Source organism: Pteropus vampyrus, unplaced genomic scaffold, assembly GCF_000151845.1.
Source record: "Pteropus vampyrus isolate Shadow unplaced genomic scaffold, Pvam_2.0 Scaffold155, whole genome shotgun sequence".
In the NCBI taxonomy this organism is placed as follows: domain Eukaryota; kingdom Metazoa; phylum Chordata; class Mammalia; order Chiroptera; family Pteropodidae; genus Pteropus; species Pteropus vampyrus.
In genome coordinates this window covers 40,177-58,301 of record NW_011888936.1, presented here as the reverse complement: position 1 = coordinate 58,301, position 18,125 = coordinate 40,177, and the positions used below count along the sequence as shown (strand labels likewise).

Here is an 18,125-nt window from a genome sequence, read left to right as displayed (position 1 = left end):
AACAGAATATTGACTTGAGGAATTTAAATATTCTTATCCAGGTTTTATCATGTGCTTTTTAAAAACCCACTCTCAGGCGATGACTCTGTTTATCCCCTTTTCTTCCCCAGGGGTAGAGGAGCTGTGGGGGTTGGGAGAAGGGAGGTTTGTGAGACACTGAGCTTGTGAGCTCTTTCTACAAATAAAAACAAATTTAAAAAATAAAATATGAGACCTTAAGATAGTATTTTCAGGGAAAAAAGCCCATTTCTGTTTCCTCTGCTTTCCCATCCAAATTGAAGTAATATAAGTACGAATATAATTATTATTTTCATTCAAGGGTGGCGCTTTTCTGGGTCGAAGGCAGGAATAAATTTTGTATGATTAAAGAGAAAATATGCAAGGAATAATAGAATGGGATATAAAATTGGGTTAGCCGCCAGTATCTGCATTTCTTGAAAGAGTGGAGACTGAAAGTTAAACCCAGTGTGGGGCTCAGAGGGAGTATCTCTCTACTTGGTAATAAGCAAGATATTTTTGTGAATATATTTGGATGTTGATGCGTACAAAACAGTGATAACAAGTGACAGAATGGGAAGATAGTCCGTGAAGCTAGTTTAGAATAACCATTTAATGGTAAGATTGATAGTGTTTATTTTCTGTTCTTGAATTTTATTGCTGATTTTGTAGATTCCCTTGAGGAGATTTTCCACCTAGCAAATTTGGGAGAGGTTTTCACAAAGCAGATTCTTTCTGATGTACTCATCCTGTCTCTTTGATTGCTTGGCCAATAAGAGCAGCATTCATACAGAGGTGATTTGGGCTGCCATGATCTCCATCTCCACATGGATAGGGGACAGCATTGACGTCATCTCCTCTCAATGAACTCTTATTTAGTTTTCATCTTCTTGGTTTCCTCACAGTTGATAAATAATGAAAGCTGGATGTTTCCATAAATTACTACGCTCTTTAATTTTTGTTTGTTTCTCACTTATCACTGTATTGGAACAATTTTATATATGTTGGATCAGGCCTTGGTGTTTATTGAGTTAAAAGATACATTTTTTTCTATTCTGTTTCCTAAGGGAGACAGTGAAGTTTAAATGATATCAATAAACTTGATTAAAACTGCTCAGTTGTCATCTCATTGTTAAAACTATGCTAAAGAAATATTTTTATTTCAAAGGGAAGCTAAACCACGGTTACAAGTTGTATAATTTAATTGTGCTTCAAACACTAAAATTTAAATTATTCTTATTTTATGAATTTGTCAATCACATTATTTTCTTTAAAAACCTCAATAACAAAAACAAAGATATAGGTGAGTACTATAGTTTTGCTGTTTTTAATGGCTAGTTTACACTTGTTTAAGAAATTATAGCATAAAATGTAAGCATTTACTAAAAATAAGGCCACTTTATGCATTGAAAATGACATTTTCCATGGTTGTGTTTTAATTTAAATATTTTTTTCTAACATATATTTTACTGGAATTTCTGTGGACCACCATCTATGTTTTGAAATAGTTTGGGGTTATCTAATAATCAGGAGTCTGAGAAAAGAGACTGAATGGGGATGGTGTATTGGCTGTCTTCAAGGTAACAAATATTAGATATTAAATATCTAAATGCTTTAACATACCTCGACATAAATGGCATATAAATAAGTCAATAATAGTTGAGTTATTTATGAAGTATTTTTAGGCGATTTCTTCAAGAGTCTCCTTGCCTCCCTACTTCTCTCCAACTCCCAATTAAAGATAAGTATCACCAAAAGTGAAAGCTTAAAAACTTAGTGTCAGCTTTGAAGTTCTTTCCAATAGCCTCATAATGATGCAGCACTGTCAGTCAGGAAACTCCTGTTTTATTTCTAGCCATTATCTCTTAGTCACAGTTTAGGAGTACTTCCCTGGAGTTCCAGAACTTACTTGTTTTTAAATCTAAGTTGAACATTATATGCCAACTTTCGGCCTTGAGGGCAATCTTTTTTTAAAACATAATGAATTCGAATTCTTAAAGCAACACTATAATTAACTTGTGGAAATAAAAAGCAGTGATTCAGAGCAGGATCATATCATACATGACAGTTTTATTCAGATACAAAAAAACTTGGCACATCTCTCTTTAGAAACCTTTTCTTATGTAGAAATTAGAAAGGGAAGAAATGAGATTAATAAAAAGTAGAACCCAGGTGTAAGACTGATATGAAGGCATTGGTCACTTGATGGGTTTTAGGCCCATGACTATCCCTCCCTTCCTGAAAATATTTATTGAACACTAACTATATGCCAGGTACTGTTCTAGGAACTTGGGACACACTCACACATAAGGCAGAGAAAGTTCCTTCCTAATGGAGCACAGTCAATAAATCAATCATAAACTGTCAGGTGCCAATAATTACCATGAAGAATATATAATACTTTGCTGGTTACCAGTAATTCCTCTGGAAAAATAAAGTGAATGGGCAGAGAATGATTGAGTGCATGTATGAGAAGTATATCAGAGAAGGTGCTCAGGGACGTCTTATTTCTGGAGTTGATATTTGATTAGGGTGTGAATGAAGTAGGGGAGTGGGAGAATATAGGGGTGAGTAGGAGTTTTCCAGTCAGAAGGAAAAGAGGGGGGATCAAGGCAGGACCCACAAGGAAGACTACCAGTTTGGAACTGAGTGAGGTGAAGATGTAGGCCAATGAGGTTTTGTAAGGCTTCGTGGACTTTGGTGAGTAGATCACATTTTACTCCAAATATCATGAGAAGCCACTGGGGGCTTTTGAGAGAAATTTAATTTCTTGTTAGAGATCATTTGTTGCCTGTGGTAGAGGTTGCACAAATTTGTGAATATATTAAAAACCACTGAATTGTACACTTTAAATGAGTAAATTGTATGGTATATAAATTATATCTCAAAAAAAACTTAAAAATAGAAAAAGATGACCGGTTGGTGTGTGAATGGTAGTATGAAGGACATCAAGAAAAGAAGAAGCAGGAAAGCCAGTTCAAGAACAGTTTCAGTAGTTGTGATGATTAATTTTGTGTTTCAACTTGACTGGACCACGGGGTATCTGGATATTTTGTCAAACATTACTCTGAGTGTGTCTGTGAGGGTGTTTTTGGATGAGATTAACATTTGAATCGGTAGACTGAATAAAGCAGATTTCTCTCCCTAATGTAGTGGGCCTTATCTAATTAGTTAAAGGCTCGGCTAGAAGAAAATGGCTGATTTTTCTGTGAATAAGAGGAAACTACTCTGCCTGATTGAATGAGCTGGGACGATTGTCTTTTCCTGCCTTCCCACTGGAACTGAAATATTGGCCCTTCTTGGCTCTCAAGCCTGCTGGCTTGTGATCTGAAACTCAGAGTATCTCATTGACTGTCCTGGTTCCCAGGCCTCTACACGTGGACTGGAACTGTACCATCAGCTCTCCTGAGTGTCCAGCTAGTAAGTGGGCTTATTGTGGGGCTTCTCAAACTTCATAATCACATAGACTTAGGAACAGTGTTTTACAATTACAGTGAGGGAATCTTTGGATTTTCTTGACATAGAAATGACTAAAAAGTGAGTCAGTCTCATAAAGCAGGGAGTCCCTGGGGCTGGAAAAGCTTGAATAAGATCTGAGGATCGAGACACATCACATATAAAAGGGATTCTATGAAGGGTGGTGGGAGCAGCTGCACTGAAGGAACGTGAATTTTCAGTGAGCTCTCAAGTTTTACTGTGTAGTCTTCCTTCATTAAACATGCATTATTGCCTCATAAAATATGCCTGTTAGTGTCATTATGACATGTTTCTTTAAGCAATTACTTTTTTGTTTGGAACATAGAACATGAATAATTCGAGGACAGAACTTTTTTTCTTTTTTTCCCCACCCTCCACCTCTGGCCACCATCAATCTGTTATCAGACAGAACTTCTTAAGCATCTATTTCAGCATTTTTAAAAAAAGAGCAGGTAAGCTTTATAATTCATTTTTGATGTTAAGTTTGATTTGAATAATATGTGAGATCGTACATTATTTCATGCTGCAGTTTGACAAGGCTTGTTATTGCTTCTGTGTAGTTAATTGTGACCAGTTGATTAAGCATTTGAATAACTAACTAGTCTTTTGCCGGAGCACTCAGCCCTCATTCTTTCGGTGTGCTGCTGCCCTAACTTGCCAGCTCTCAGTTCTACCTCTCTTGGTCTGGTTTTTGCTTCTGCTCTCCCAAGCAGTGCTGGAGAAAAATGAAATCACCAAGCTTTTAGCATAATTATCATGTGTAATCTCCTAGGTCCTTAGTGTCACTTGGCAATTTCTTTCAGGCATTCCTAGTTCATTTCTATTCCTATTTTCATTTGTGACAAAACTTTACTATGCTTCTTGTCAGTCCCTTTGCTATCAGCCAGCAAATAACCAAGCCTTTTTCTTCATGGAGAAATCAGGACCCAAGGAAAACGTAAAAAAACTCCCTAGCTGCATATTTTTTTCTCACAAATAACTACTGAAGTTGCATCTCTGAGAATTTACCTACATATTATAGTCATAAAATGTAGGTGTTGCTTCACAGCTTACATTTATTAGCTAAGCCATAAAATAGGATGAATTCTCCAAAATAATAAAAAAAAACTAGTTGTCAGCTAATCGAAATTGTGATTAAATGGCTTTCTTAATGGAAGCTATAATTAAAATGCAAATTTGGATATATAGTAGTTACTCTGCTGCTTGGGAGTTGCTTTAAGATAATTTTGAATGATCACAATTAATGTGATCACAATTAGCATATCATAAGAATGGAATTCAAGTACTTTTGGTGATGGCCTAATGGTGAGCTCTGTAAGCCCCAGGTGATTCATGTTCACACTAAGGAGAAACAATGCTTTAAGTCATATTTGAAATATTTTTCTTATATTGTACTTTGCCAGAAAACTTATGTGTACAAAGACTCAGATTACCTGGAGGATCTTCTTAGAAGGTGGATTCTGATTCAGCAGGTTTGGGGTGGGGCTGGAGAGTCTGCATTTTTAACAGCTCTCACGTGATTCTGATGCTGATGGTGCGTGGACCACACGTTTAGTAGCAAGAGGCTAGGGCATCTGTCGACTGTGCATCACCATCACTTGGGTGGTGACTCTGCATGCTCCCTCTTGTAATTCTGATATGGCCAACTGGACCATTATTCTAAAGCATGGGTTTAGTTCGATTTCTCTGCGTCAAACAATGGTGACAATCTCTTGATTGCTGACACATGCCTGCTAACTTTTTGATGCTGTCAGTTCTAAAGGCAGAGGAAGGTAGGGAGTTTGGTGCCCTATTATAGATAGAAAAGGAACTGAGGTCACCAACTCTCTGATAAATTGATCTGTACTATCATGTGCTCAGGTTCAGGGCAGTTGTAAAATGTGCTCTCTTTTTGAATTGAAAAATCTTCAAGTAGGCATAGAACGTAGAACCTTACTAGGAATAACAGGCCAATGTGAGCACAGGAAGAGCATTTGGTCTGTTGATGGAGAGCACTTCCAAGTGATGTCATTCTGGAAGCTTCAGTTTAAGGTGTCACTGGCATGGCCTTCAGGTTACATCCCTGAGCACAGCTTCATTGTTTTTCAGAATTAGTTAGGATTTTAATCCTAAAGAACCTATTTTTGTATATTGATAGCTCTGGTCCTATACACTCAGGAAATTTTTGTGTAAGTGGGTCTAACTGGTTTGATCTTATGAACAGACAGTTCCTCATTCAATGTGATATTAAAGTGTCTTAATACAAAGTATTCCATCTGCATGTTGGAAGTCATCACACTTAAAATTTTATTAGTTAAGACACTTTTTTTTAAAGATCCTCCTAGTAAACATGAAAGTGACTTTGGGGAGGGTAAGAGGCTGGGGTAGTGTAGCATACACTTTAATGAGGATTTAGTCTTTTATGTAACAAGATGATTCAGTGTAGAAGAGAAAAATGTAGACCATAATGCTATTTATATAAATTAGACTATATAAATAAATCGACACTTTAAAGGACATTTACATTTTTAAGCCCATTAGAGAATGCACCTTTTGCAATTTATGTAACATATTAGCCATTTTAAGGTGTAACGATTCAGTGGCATTTAGTACATTCACAATGCTCCATCACCAAACATTTCCATCACTCCCAAGTAAAGCCTCTTACCTATTAAGTGGTTTCTCCGCATTTTATCCTACCTCCCAAGCTGGGAAACAACCAATCTGCATTTTTGTCTTTATGGATTTACCTATTGTGGATATCTCATGTAAATGAAGTATGTGACCTTTTGTGTTTAGCTTCTTTTACTTAGTATATTGTTTTGGAGGTTTGTCTATGCTGTAGCATGTATCATTACTACATTCTTTTTTATGGCTGAGTAATATTCCATTGTATGTATATATCACAGTTTACCTGTTAAAGGACATCTTAGCCGTTTTTACCTTTTAACTGTTTTGAATAGTCCTGTCAGTAAGCATGGACAAGCATACCTCGTGTGTTTATCATATGTTCATTACCAGACTACTTCAATAAAGTGAATATCAAAATAAAGCAAGTTGTAGTCTCTGCTGGTAGAGGGTTTTGCCTTCAATTTGTAAAAAATGTGACATCTGTGAAGTACAATAAAGCTAAGTGCAATAAAACAAGGTGTGCCTATACATGTACTTGTTTGAACATCTCTGATTCTTTAGGGTATGTACTTAGAAAGAAGGCATTATTTAATGGAGAAGAATGGGAGTGAGTGAGGTATAGGATGAGGAAAAAAGTAGTAAAATAAAAAAAATGAGGGAGCCCTTATATTCGCTGGTTAGAACTTGTTAAAATACGATTAGTTCAACTCTGGGCCCCTGACACTCTCCGCAACTACTTGCATTCCTAATAAAAGAGCAAGGAAAACTGCCTAGATGACATGGGAACTTGTCACGGCATAAGTGCTTTTGGAAGAATGGGGTGAAAGGCTCTGATAGGGTAAGAGTTACCAAAGACCTATGTTACTTCTGAGTCTAGTATTGGAATATTCGTATTGGCCTCATGTTCTCCTCATAACTCTCTTTTTGAGATTGATAATGGAGTTAGGAGTTAAGACTCCCTAGAAATGTATAATTGTGTGTATGTTTAAAACTGGGAAATTCTGGGAGGAAGTAGAACATTTGGGGCCAGGAAAACGGGAGTGAGAACTGCTCTCCCCACTTTGTCTCCTTTCGGAAATGGAACATCCTAACCCTGGGAGGTAGTAGCTTTGGAAGAAAGGAAACTTGAGTAGGAGATAAGACTATTTGGGTAACAGTGAGAAGGAAGGCTTTTGGATTTGGGATGATCCTTGCTCTATAGTAAATGGCTAATCATCAGTGTCACTCATTTATTCCTTATCCCCCTGGAATTTATGTTCGCTAAGATTCCTCCATTAGATTGTCAAATTCTTGGGCAGTTTTCTTTCATTCTTGCCTCGTTGGAGCTCTTTGTAGCATCTGATTCTCCCTTCTTAAAACTCTCTCTTCCCTTGCTTTTCACAATGCTATTCACTTCTTTTCCTCTGATTTCTCTGATTGCTAGACTTTTCTTTTTCTTTCTTGACTCCTATTGTTTAAACTGCCTCTTAAATATTGGTGTCTGATTGTGAATCCTTCTCTAGCTTTGATTTTCCTAAGAGGGCTCATCTGCATCCTTAATTTCAGCTACTACCAACATGTGCTTGATTTCCCAAACCAAATTTTAAGATCAGATATTATTCATGGGCTCTAAACCCAATGTACTATTAGCTGGACACCTTAATGTGGATAGCTGAAACTTAATATCTCTAAAACAGTTTATTTTTCTACTCCAAGTTAATGACTGTTCTGTATTCTGTGGTGTGTAGGTATTGAAGCCAGCTTCTACCATGGTATCAATGATTTTTACATGATATTTATTCCCTTGTTATTAGTAAATTATATCTAATAAACTAGGTGGTCCAAAAAGATTTCTAGGTGGAGTGTTCAAGTGCTTCCTGGCTTCCTCTTGCTGATTATAGTAAAATGTGAGAGAGTGGAGGATAGAATGGTAAACATGAAGGGCACAGGAATTGCTGATTTTGAAAATTATCAGCCTCCTTGGTCAGTAAATTGTGCTGTAATTGAAAAATGGCTTTCCGGTAAAGATCAAATTCAGAGCAGCGCCAGGAAAAATGTGTTTAAAGATTGAAGCTTAGGGTGTGGCTGTAAAATTCTTTTAGAGATCTTAGAAGAATCTGAAGTGGTGCCTTGGAAGTTTGTCTAGTCAAGCAACAGGGCTTTTAAGAAGCTTAAGGGTGGTGTCCGTCAGCCATCTCTGCAGCCCAAGGTAGAGAAGGGCTTCTTTTGAAGGGATTTGTGGTGTGGCTTTTTTTTTTTTTTTTTTTAATCTAATGGAATGAAGTCCAATACGATTCACAGAAGACTTGAGTATATTTGAGAGAATTTTATTTGCAGAAACATTGTAAATTTAGACTGAAAGAGACAGAGGGCTACAAAACCAAGAGACCTTTAGTTCCCCAAATTTCTATGGGGAGGAAGCAGACTGAGAAAAGTTGACATTGCTGCAAACACAGGCTACTTTTCAAAGGAAATAGAAAAGCAATTTTTAAGGTGAACCAAGAGTCCAGAGGGTAAAGCAAAATCATGAGAAGTCTTCCCTGGCCTCCAATGCTAATGAATGGCTTGCCAATCTATGCCTTTCAGGATTTCAGAATTTCTGTGGCCCAGTGATTCCTGTGGCATTTATTTGTAACTCCACATTTTGAACTGGAGTGTCTCTAGGAGTCAGCCTACACCTGTCCTGCCACTGTATGTTGGATGTGTAGAGGGCAGGTAACTTGTCTTTTTAGTTCACTGGCATTCAAATCAAAAGGAACTGTGCTCAAGGGCCATACTTAGGAAACTAGACCCGAAGCACCTCACGTACACCTGGATCTAACTTAGATGGTGAGATTTCAGACTGTGAGCTCACCTTATAAAGGAATGAGAATTTTCTGTGCCTTAGGAAGGGTTAGTATATTTTGCACGTAGGCAGAACATGAATCATTGGGGCCAGGAAATGAATATGGTCCCCAGTCCCCAAGATGGTCCCCAATAATCATCACCTCCTGCTATTTATGTTCCTGCGGAGTCCTGCTCATGCTGAACAGGGCTGACCTATGCAACTGGCAGGATACTGAGGAAATGATGGAGTGTGACTTCAAAAGCTGGGTCGTAAGACAGTGCAGCTTCCATCGTGCTTTCTCTCATATCATTTGCTCTGTCAAGTAGCCTTATGAAGATGTCTGTTTTGCAAAGGACAGAGGCTTCCTGCCAATAGCCAGCCCTGATTTGCCGGCCATGTAAGTGAGCCACTCCTTGGAAGCCTTCGGAGGACTGCAGCCCCCCACCCCCTTTCCCACCACCATATCCTCCACAACCTGAGAGATCCCCAAGCTCGAACCATCCCACGTAGGCTACCTGCAAATTCTTGGCCTTCAGAAACTGTGTGAAATCATAAATGTCTATTTTTTTAAGCTGCTAAGTTTTGGGATAATTGGCTATGCAGCAGTCGATAACCAGTAGAGGTACTACAGTGGACTAATAAATCTGGGAATCTTTGTGAATTTATGTGGCTTCCTCATCTTGCCTCAGTTGTTAACAACTACTGTTCCTGACTCATTAGTCTCTCTTTAATTTACTCTTGTCTCCTCCACGCTCTCATAATTGATTCAAGGGGTGGAGAAGGGATTGGAGAGAATATAAAAATCTGTCATCCTGCTTTTTCTGTTTGAATGATTTTACTCATAGTCATAGAACAACACACCTACAAGGAACTATTGCAGATATTTAGGGATCATCTTTTTTGTGTGTTTATTTTCGAGAAGCCACTCTTGGTCCTCAGAGTAGGAACTGCAGATGTTTAGAGCAGGCTTTTGACTTGAAGCATTTTATGTAAGTTGGGCTATGAAATATTTGTGTGAAGGGTTAGGCTAGGAGGGGCTGGGCTTCCCTGTCCTTGTGGAGAGAAGTGTGTGCCCTTGATAATGGGTTACAGATCCACAAACTAATCACAAATGAGGAAAATGGGACCGGAAAGGTTAACTATTGTTTCCAAAACCACACAGTTGGTTAGTAGCAGAGCTAACCTGGAGTCCTGGCTACCTGTTCAATGAGATAAGATTTGTTTCAGGTTTGTCCTTTGTTTTTACTTTTACTTATCTTTGCTAGTTTTAAGTGAAAATGATTCTATTAAACAAGGACTAAATGTTTTCCTTTTAATATGTTGAGCTGGGTGTGGCTTCATGATGTTTCACCAGACATGAAAATTTTATAATTCCATATGTCCCCTTAGGCATTTCTCTGCCTAGGTCCTTTGAAATTGCATAAAATAAATTACCAGTGGGCTCAAGTCCAGTAAACATGATTTAGGTTACAATTTTGATCTTAGTACAACCTGTTCCTGCACAGGCCACTGTTTCTTTGTATATGAAGTTTGTCTGTTTTAAACTTGAGCATCATTTAACTGTTTAAAAGATTCTGCTTTTTAATATAAAGGCTTTATTTAAAACTAGAATTTATTCATATTAAATGTATTTTTTTTTCTTTTTCTCCAATGAAATGTAGTCACTTTATATTTTAAGTGGTTTCTTTCTAAATATTTTGGATGGGTTTTGAGGCATGTGTGGCTTTATCTATCCTTATCAATCTGTACATATTCATCAACTGAATGAATGCTATTATGTTTTTATAAAATATGTGAAGAATTATTTTGGCTATCTATTCAATAGTTTTAGTTTAACTTTGTTTTAATGTTTTATAACATTTTAAACATTCAGAACCAAATTGAATTTGTGTGAAGACTTCTTGTGGATTCTTTTTCCTTTTCGGGTGTTATTATACTCTATAGGATTTGGGGTACTGGTACACCAAAACATTTACTCTTGTCTGTGAGCTAGTTTTAGAATCATTAATTTGAATTATTTGGTAATTACAAGTAAAATTGTTTTTAAAAATTATGTGATCTTACCAGCAAAATGATCACTTTGTTCTCCCTAGAATTTTGCCAATATATTATGTCCCTTTTATTCCACATAAAGTTATATTAAACATCTTTCATTGAGCTGTTCAACTTTTTGATTTATAAGTTCCTTTAATCTTTGACCTCTTACTCAAAATGAATCATGGATTTCAGCTACTTACCTCACGCTGCTTTTTATTGATAGTACACTAGAACAACCTCTCACCTCTATAGCTTTTTTTTTTTAATGTCCCTGAGTTTCCTAGCAATCAGTATTGCTTTTCTCTTGCAATACATTTGTTTCCCCTCTTCCTAAATCCCCTCACTCTCTAGGAATCCAAACTGTTGAATTTATTCTATTTATCTTTCTCTTTTTATCATTTTTCTCCCACTTTGCCATACCATCCTGCCTTTTCTCGTGGGGATGAGCTTCTCAGTGTGGGAAAACAGTAAGTTTTTTTGTCCAGGTAGAAAATTATCTTCTGGTCCCTCACAGCCAGCTGTTAGGAAGGAGGTGAGGTTTCGGGGAGGCTCTGAGGCTCCCACTCCAGATGTGTTGCCAGCATGTCTAAGTGGACAGACTTGTGCTGGGAGGCCACTCTCTTGCCTGAAAACCCTAATGAAATGAGGGTAAGGAGTCCACATGGGATCATCACAAGCTCAACCTTATAAAGGGTTTTAAGAGAAGTAAAGGTGGAAGCTCAAGCTAATTCTCACCGAATGTGTGTCTCGGAAATGCACTTGGCTATAAAATAGAATATATTGTAATCAGTGTCTGTGTAGCAGTTCACATGACTGAAAAGCATTGGTTTGTGAATGGATGATTTGGGTTTTGAAATTAGATATGAGGACAGCCTAGATTTTCATTTCTTTGGAAGCAGTCCCTGAGGCAGGTGCAGGGCGTGAGTAACGCGCCACACCTGAACTGTGATTTAGCCAATGAACACTAGGCTTCCCCTGGGTCCTGTAGTACGGTTTCCCTGTCTGTCAGGAGCTGGCTCAGCTACCGAACCCAGATTCCAGGTGTGGTATTCCACAGGCTTTCTGTAATTTGTAATCATAGAAACAGAATGTTCCTCCTCTTATTTCCTCCCTGCCAACAGTTTCTGGGTGGGTGAATGTCAGTAGCTGGAGTTATTTTTAAAGAGAAGAGGTGAGGCTTGTTGTGCAAAGCTGGGAAGAGGGCGTTTGTTTGCAGAGCAGAGCTGACATCAAAGTGTAGATTACTGCTCAGTGGCTAGGCACTTGTCCTCTAACAGGTAATGTTTAACGTGCCAGTCACAAAGATCACAGAAATGGTGTATGGTCGGGCATACGATAGCACCACCGTTTATGTTCTGGAAGACTGAAAGCCTACACATGCCCATGTATTTTTTTTTTTTTTTAAATACATGATTTCGTCGGTCTTGCTGCCTCCTTTTTTGCTTGCTGTAATTGGACTTTGAAGCTTGGAAGTTATATCATAAAATTTTGTGACCTTTGTCTGAGAGAGAGCTCGGCTAAGCAGTCACTTTCCACTTCTTTTCACAGGATAATATAAACGTTTTTTTGAAAGCTTGTGAACAGATTGGATTGAAGGAAGCCCAGCTTTTTCATCCTGGAGATCTACAGGATTTATCAAATCGAGTCACTGTCAAGTAAGTTTCACTGGCTTGTTACATATTTTTTAAACTTAGGGCTTGTAGCTTCAGAGAAAAGAATTCCCGAGAGTTCATGGTTACTGAAAAATCACTCCTCTCTCTGTCTTCCTCTGTTCTCATTTCAAAACAGACTATTTAAAAAATAGCTTAGGGACTGTGACTATGAAGCTGTCTGTAACCGATGACAAGTCAGGGTCTTATTTTAAATCCCCATACTAACTGAAATGGTAATTTATATTTTAATGCTTGTCCAACACAGTCATGTTTGGTTGCTAATGGTGAGGGTAGTCGTCGTACTTATAAAAGCTAATTTAGAAGTCGTATTAGCGTTTACAGAGTAAAAATAATTATTTAAAAATAGTTTTTATATCTTTGGAATTAAGACGTAATTGCTAACATTAAAATGAAAATGGGACACTGATGAGACTTTCTAATTATTTGGAAGGCAGCAGTACCTAAGACCAACGGGTAAAACTAATGACCTTGTCTATTGTGGCCGATTTTAAAAAACAAAACTGTTTTTCACTATTTTAATAGTATGGACGAGAAAGTGAAAATGGAGGGTGGTAAAAACATGTGCACAGGTGTTGCTGTTGGGTTTTAGATGGAAAATGGTGTTCATATGTGACTGATTTCAGGAAATCTGGTTTTAAGCTCTTGTGAGATTCCCCCTCACCCCCTATAAATCTAATTTGCTTTCAGTGACTCAGAATAAACTCATGTTACTAGGTAAATGTGACAGGAAAATGACTTAATTTTGCAATAATGACTACCTCCTTATATAATGGCTCTTAAACCTATTTTTCCCCCCCCAAGGAAGAAAATGGAATAAAATATTTATCTATAGAAATAATATAAATGGAAAAATTAGTTTCTACAAATTCAGACAGAGATTTAGTTTATGGCTTCAGAGATTTATCGTAATAGCTCCAAGTTATGTAAAAACTGAGTGTAAAAATTTAAATATGGCCAGTGTTTTTTTCTAAAGAAAAATAACCCTATAGATACATATGTTTTATAGTACACATTCTCTTTCAGCAGTATAACCTAAAATCTTAAGTAGGGCTTTAATCTTTTAATCATTTAAAAGCCTAACAGTACATATTTTTAAATGAACAAGCCATTTTGAACCTGTGTGCTAGTTCTGTTGAATAAGCATTTCTAAACTATAGAGCAGTGATGTGTGCATGGCAAGGATGCATCTGGCTGTATTTCTCATTACTCGAAATAGTTGAGAGAGCCTAAGTTTCAGCGTCAGAATGGCGTGTTTACTTCCGCACAATGAGAGGTCATGTTCAATTTCTGTGGGAAAATAACTATGGAAAAACTTGTTTTATTTTTCCTAATCGGCATTCTCTCGTAAGACCTGAAGGGCAAAATAATTTTTGACTTGGACAGTCTTTTTCTTAAGTCGTTGCTGTCTATTAAGAATAAATGTCTTTCCCCCTTAAGATCATACTGTTTTGAAACTCCATAGCCGATGTTTGACGAGGCTGAGGACGAGGCAAAACGTGTTTGTTGGTTCCTAGTCCTATGGGTGCTTTGAGCAAAGCTTGCCTGGATCCTGTGTCCTGGAATGTTGGGTCTGAAGTGCTCAGGAAAAATCATATCTGGGCTCAGCTATCAGCAAAAACACTGACAAACCGAAACCGGGAGGTCACGTAGTTACAGCTGTAGTAGGAAGTATGTAGAACAACTTGTTACAGTTGAAACCACAGCACATTAAAGCAAGGTGTGCCGAAGTGGTACTAGCGAGCTCTCCTGAGTGAGAACCCTGATTTTGCTTAAGACCGTGTCCCCTGATAATTCCATCCTGTGGAACTGAAGAGCCCAGGGGTCCACCCTGTGTCAGCTGCAATGGAATTGAGGGGTTTTGAGACATAGGATTCTGGCAAATGGCTTATTTGAAAATATTGGTCCCAGTTCTTATGCTCTGAGCTCGTATTCTTTACAAAAAGGTTTAGAGGAAAGCAAGTGATTGCTTACTGAATAGTAATGTATTTCTTTTTAGTTTTTATTCTTAGATAATGTGGAGACTCCTGTAGGTCAAATCCTGTCCTATCATTATGGTAGATTAAAGGGGTTGGCGTTGGTGAGACTGATGATTCTCACCAGTTTTGTCCCCAAAGGACACTTGGCAATGCCTGGGGACACTTTTGGTTGATATAGGTGGAGTGGGGGTGCTACTGGCTTTAGCGTGTCAGGAATGCTGCTAAGTACAGACAGTCCCCATAACAAAGATGTTTTCAACCCCTAAAATTGGTATACTAAGGTGGAGAAGCCCTGACTTAGAATTCCTTACTTATTTCTAGTCTGCCAGCAGGATAATCATGTGGAAGTCAAGGATACTACTGACTGACAGATTTTTACGATCTGCTAAATTGTAACTTTTTACTGACTAACATATAATAATTTATATATTTCCATGTTTGTATTCATCCACTTAAAAGAGTAGGCCCGCTATAATTCGAGGGTGCAGTTATGTGTGATGTGAGTACTTTGACATTATTTTGTTCATCTGTATACATTAAAATTAGCGAACAATGTGGCAGACTATTTGGTTATTTTAAATGCTTTATCAAAACTCAACTCCCAGGACTGCATTAACAGTTCATAGACTGTTGGTCTTGCTGCAAGTGGAATCTAAGATACGTGTTTGCATGATGTACTGAGAGCAAATAGGGAAGAGCAGTTTATATGTCCATGTTGGCAAACGTGAGGTCTTTTTTGTTAGTGGACAGCAGTGATAAAAACATAAATGTCATATGAAGCCTAGGAGAGTTGTGTGTGGTGAGAATGAATGGCAGGAACAGAAACAATCTATTTAAAGAGCCTTTGCTATGAATAATGTCAACAATCCAGACCCTAACTACAAAACCTTATTTTTCAGCAACTTGAGATTTACAGTTTAATTTATAACAATAACTTTTCACCAGACAGAATTAGGGTACTCTTTATATTTCTGTAATTATATATACTAATATGTGATCTAATTTTCTAACTGAATTATTTTACTTTTCACAGGATGTAGTTTGAATTTTTCCAAGTATGTTTGAATTATTCCATTTATTTTGGGACTGCATATATTTAAAAGTCAGTTGATACTTTAGACTTTGATATTCCTGACTTTAATGGATAGGATCCATCTTTACTACTTTTCTTCCCCAAAGGCTATTAAATCAAATTTGTGACTTTGCCTCCATGAATGGTAGTTTGAACTTGAACTTTTCCTAAGTTGTTTACTAAGATATTTACATCCATATGTTTACTGAGGCCATGAAATTTAGCTTCCATACCAGTGAATAACTGCATTGTTATTATTAACTATATTAAATATTCACACTGAATTCGGAAACATGACACAATCCACAGAGGAGTTGGTGTGACTCCCACATAGCTACGTCTGCATGCTTATGTTTAAGGCCTGTATGAGAGAAGCACAGTGGTCACCACGCCACGAGCACACTGGAGAGCTGCTATAGCAGATGTCATGGTCTTTGTGGTGGCTGCTCATCATTAAGAGGCACAAAGCACTTGCTCGTTGTAGAAAGCAACTCGGCAGAGTAGCCCAGAGGTCCTGAGTTGGAGGAATGGAAGTTGGCAGAAAGGTAGGGTTGAACGTTAAAGGTTTTAATTTCACATGTCTAGCAATTTGACTCAGAAACTAAGTCTTGTATTTAAACCATTGCTCTAACCAATTATATATTGGGACTTTTAAGTTGAGAATTTGACCAGATTATAAACATGTTTTTTCTTTCTGCCCACTTATCATTCCAATCCAGTTTTTAGCACTTCCTTAGATACATTCTGTTCACAATACAATTATAGAATGGCAAAGCTTTTGAACACAATATTTTAGTCATGCAAAGAAAAATTATTTTCTGATATAGAATTACTTTCATTATTTAGGGTATTAATATTTTAGGCTTAAAATGTAACTTTAACTTTTGATATTGACTGAGTTTTTAAAAAGATTGATTTATCAAATGGAGGCTACAGAAATGAGAATCTTTTTTTTTTTTTTAACACATGCTAGTTGCCAAAGGAACAGTAGTTAGAAGCAAAATTAGAGTTAACATATTTCCCTCGTGAAAATAAAGGAGGTTCAGAATGGTATTTTAAGGATTTAATTGTTCTCTAAAGCTTCTAAAAAGGTGCTCGATTTTGTGGCAATACTGTAAAATCATTCCTTAGGAATCCGTTCCCAGATGGCCTTCTTTTAACAGTTTGCCAATTGGGCTTGAGATATGAATGTGTGTATGTGTATTTACTTCAGCTTTTTACATGTAAGTAAAAATGTACCTACTTTTATTTATGTAATTTTTACCTTTCTCTGATTTAAACCTGGTTTTACATTTTCTTCATATCTCTCAAATAAGTTTCTCAACATTTTAATGTTTTTTTTTTTTTTTTTTAAAGGAAAAAGGCAAACTTAATGATATCCAAACTTGGATCTGTAACTTGAGCATGGTGACTTCCACCTGTCAATTCATGTTACTATTTTAGAATGTTCTCTTCCTACTAAGTAATTGGAAGAGAATAAAACAGAAAGGAAGTTTTCTGTACCACACACGTCTCTATGCTATTCAGTCATTCTCTGGTGTAGGTAGGTACGAAAGGGGGCATTAACTCTTTTGGGTTGCCAAAGGCTCTGTTTAAGGCCAATAGTGAAAATCTATGGCCTGTTTTCAAATGTTCTTTAATTGCAAAGTTTGAATATCTAAAAATCTGCTTAGCTGCAGAGAAAAATGGTGGAGTATGAGGCAGGTCTGATGCTGAGGCAATCTATAGAATAACTACAGATTTATCTGGTATTTGCTTCTCTCCATTTCTAGTTCTAAATTTATTTCTCAGATAGATAAACACGTTTCTAGATGCCACCTCTCCTTCCTTAGCTCTTTACTCTCTCAAATCAAAAAAGCCATGAGGCCTGATGCTGTCTTGCCTTGCTGAATGAGTCTTCATGTTATGGACTTTTCCGGCCAGGGTTTCTATCTTCACAAGTAACCCAGCCTATATTCATTGCTCCAAAGAGTCTCTCTTGGCAACTCATCTGATTAGCAATTGTTATGACTCAGTTCACAGGAAGATGATGAGAATTTCCTTCTGCTGACCAGATAGCATTTATTTTATAACAAGATCCTTCAAAGGGTTTAACAAAGTGATAGCTATTTTTTGTAGAAGACATTCTTCTGTCTTTCAGATTATCTGTAGGGATTCTTCTGTCTTTCAAGTTATTATCTATAGGGCTACCTGTGTTGAATTAAACTTTTAGAAATTACATGCACTCTAATATCTGTAGTCCAGTCAATAATTTTTGAGAATTAATATAATGAGAATTGCTAAGCATTGTTTTTCTGAGTTTCATGCTATATTCTGGTCTGATTTAACTGATTATATTTGTGTGAGGGTATACATGTGAGGTGTGTGATTATATCTATTTCCAGAGCTACAGAGTAGAAAATGGCACTTAATTCAGTAAGGGGCAATTTTGGTTTCAGAGAAGTCTTCACTTGTTTGTCATACAAGCAGCGGTATGT

The 18,125-nt window shown here is 37.2% G+C and overlaps 1 protein-coding gene across 1 annotated transcript in view; it reads left to right on the top strand.

Moving 5' to 3' along the window:
• The window catches only part of LOC105298479 (LIM domain only protein 7-like), a 154,673-nt gene that overhangs the window by 96,394 nt on the left and 40,154 nt on the right, over window positions 1–18,125 (top strand). Inside the window, exon 7 of the mRNA XM_011369771.2 lies at window positions 12,476–12,582. Coding sequence (XP_011368073.2) covers window positions 12,476–12,582 — 107 coding nt within the window. The remainder of the gene's footprint in view (window positions 1–12,475; window positions 12,583–18,125) is intronic.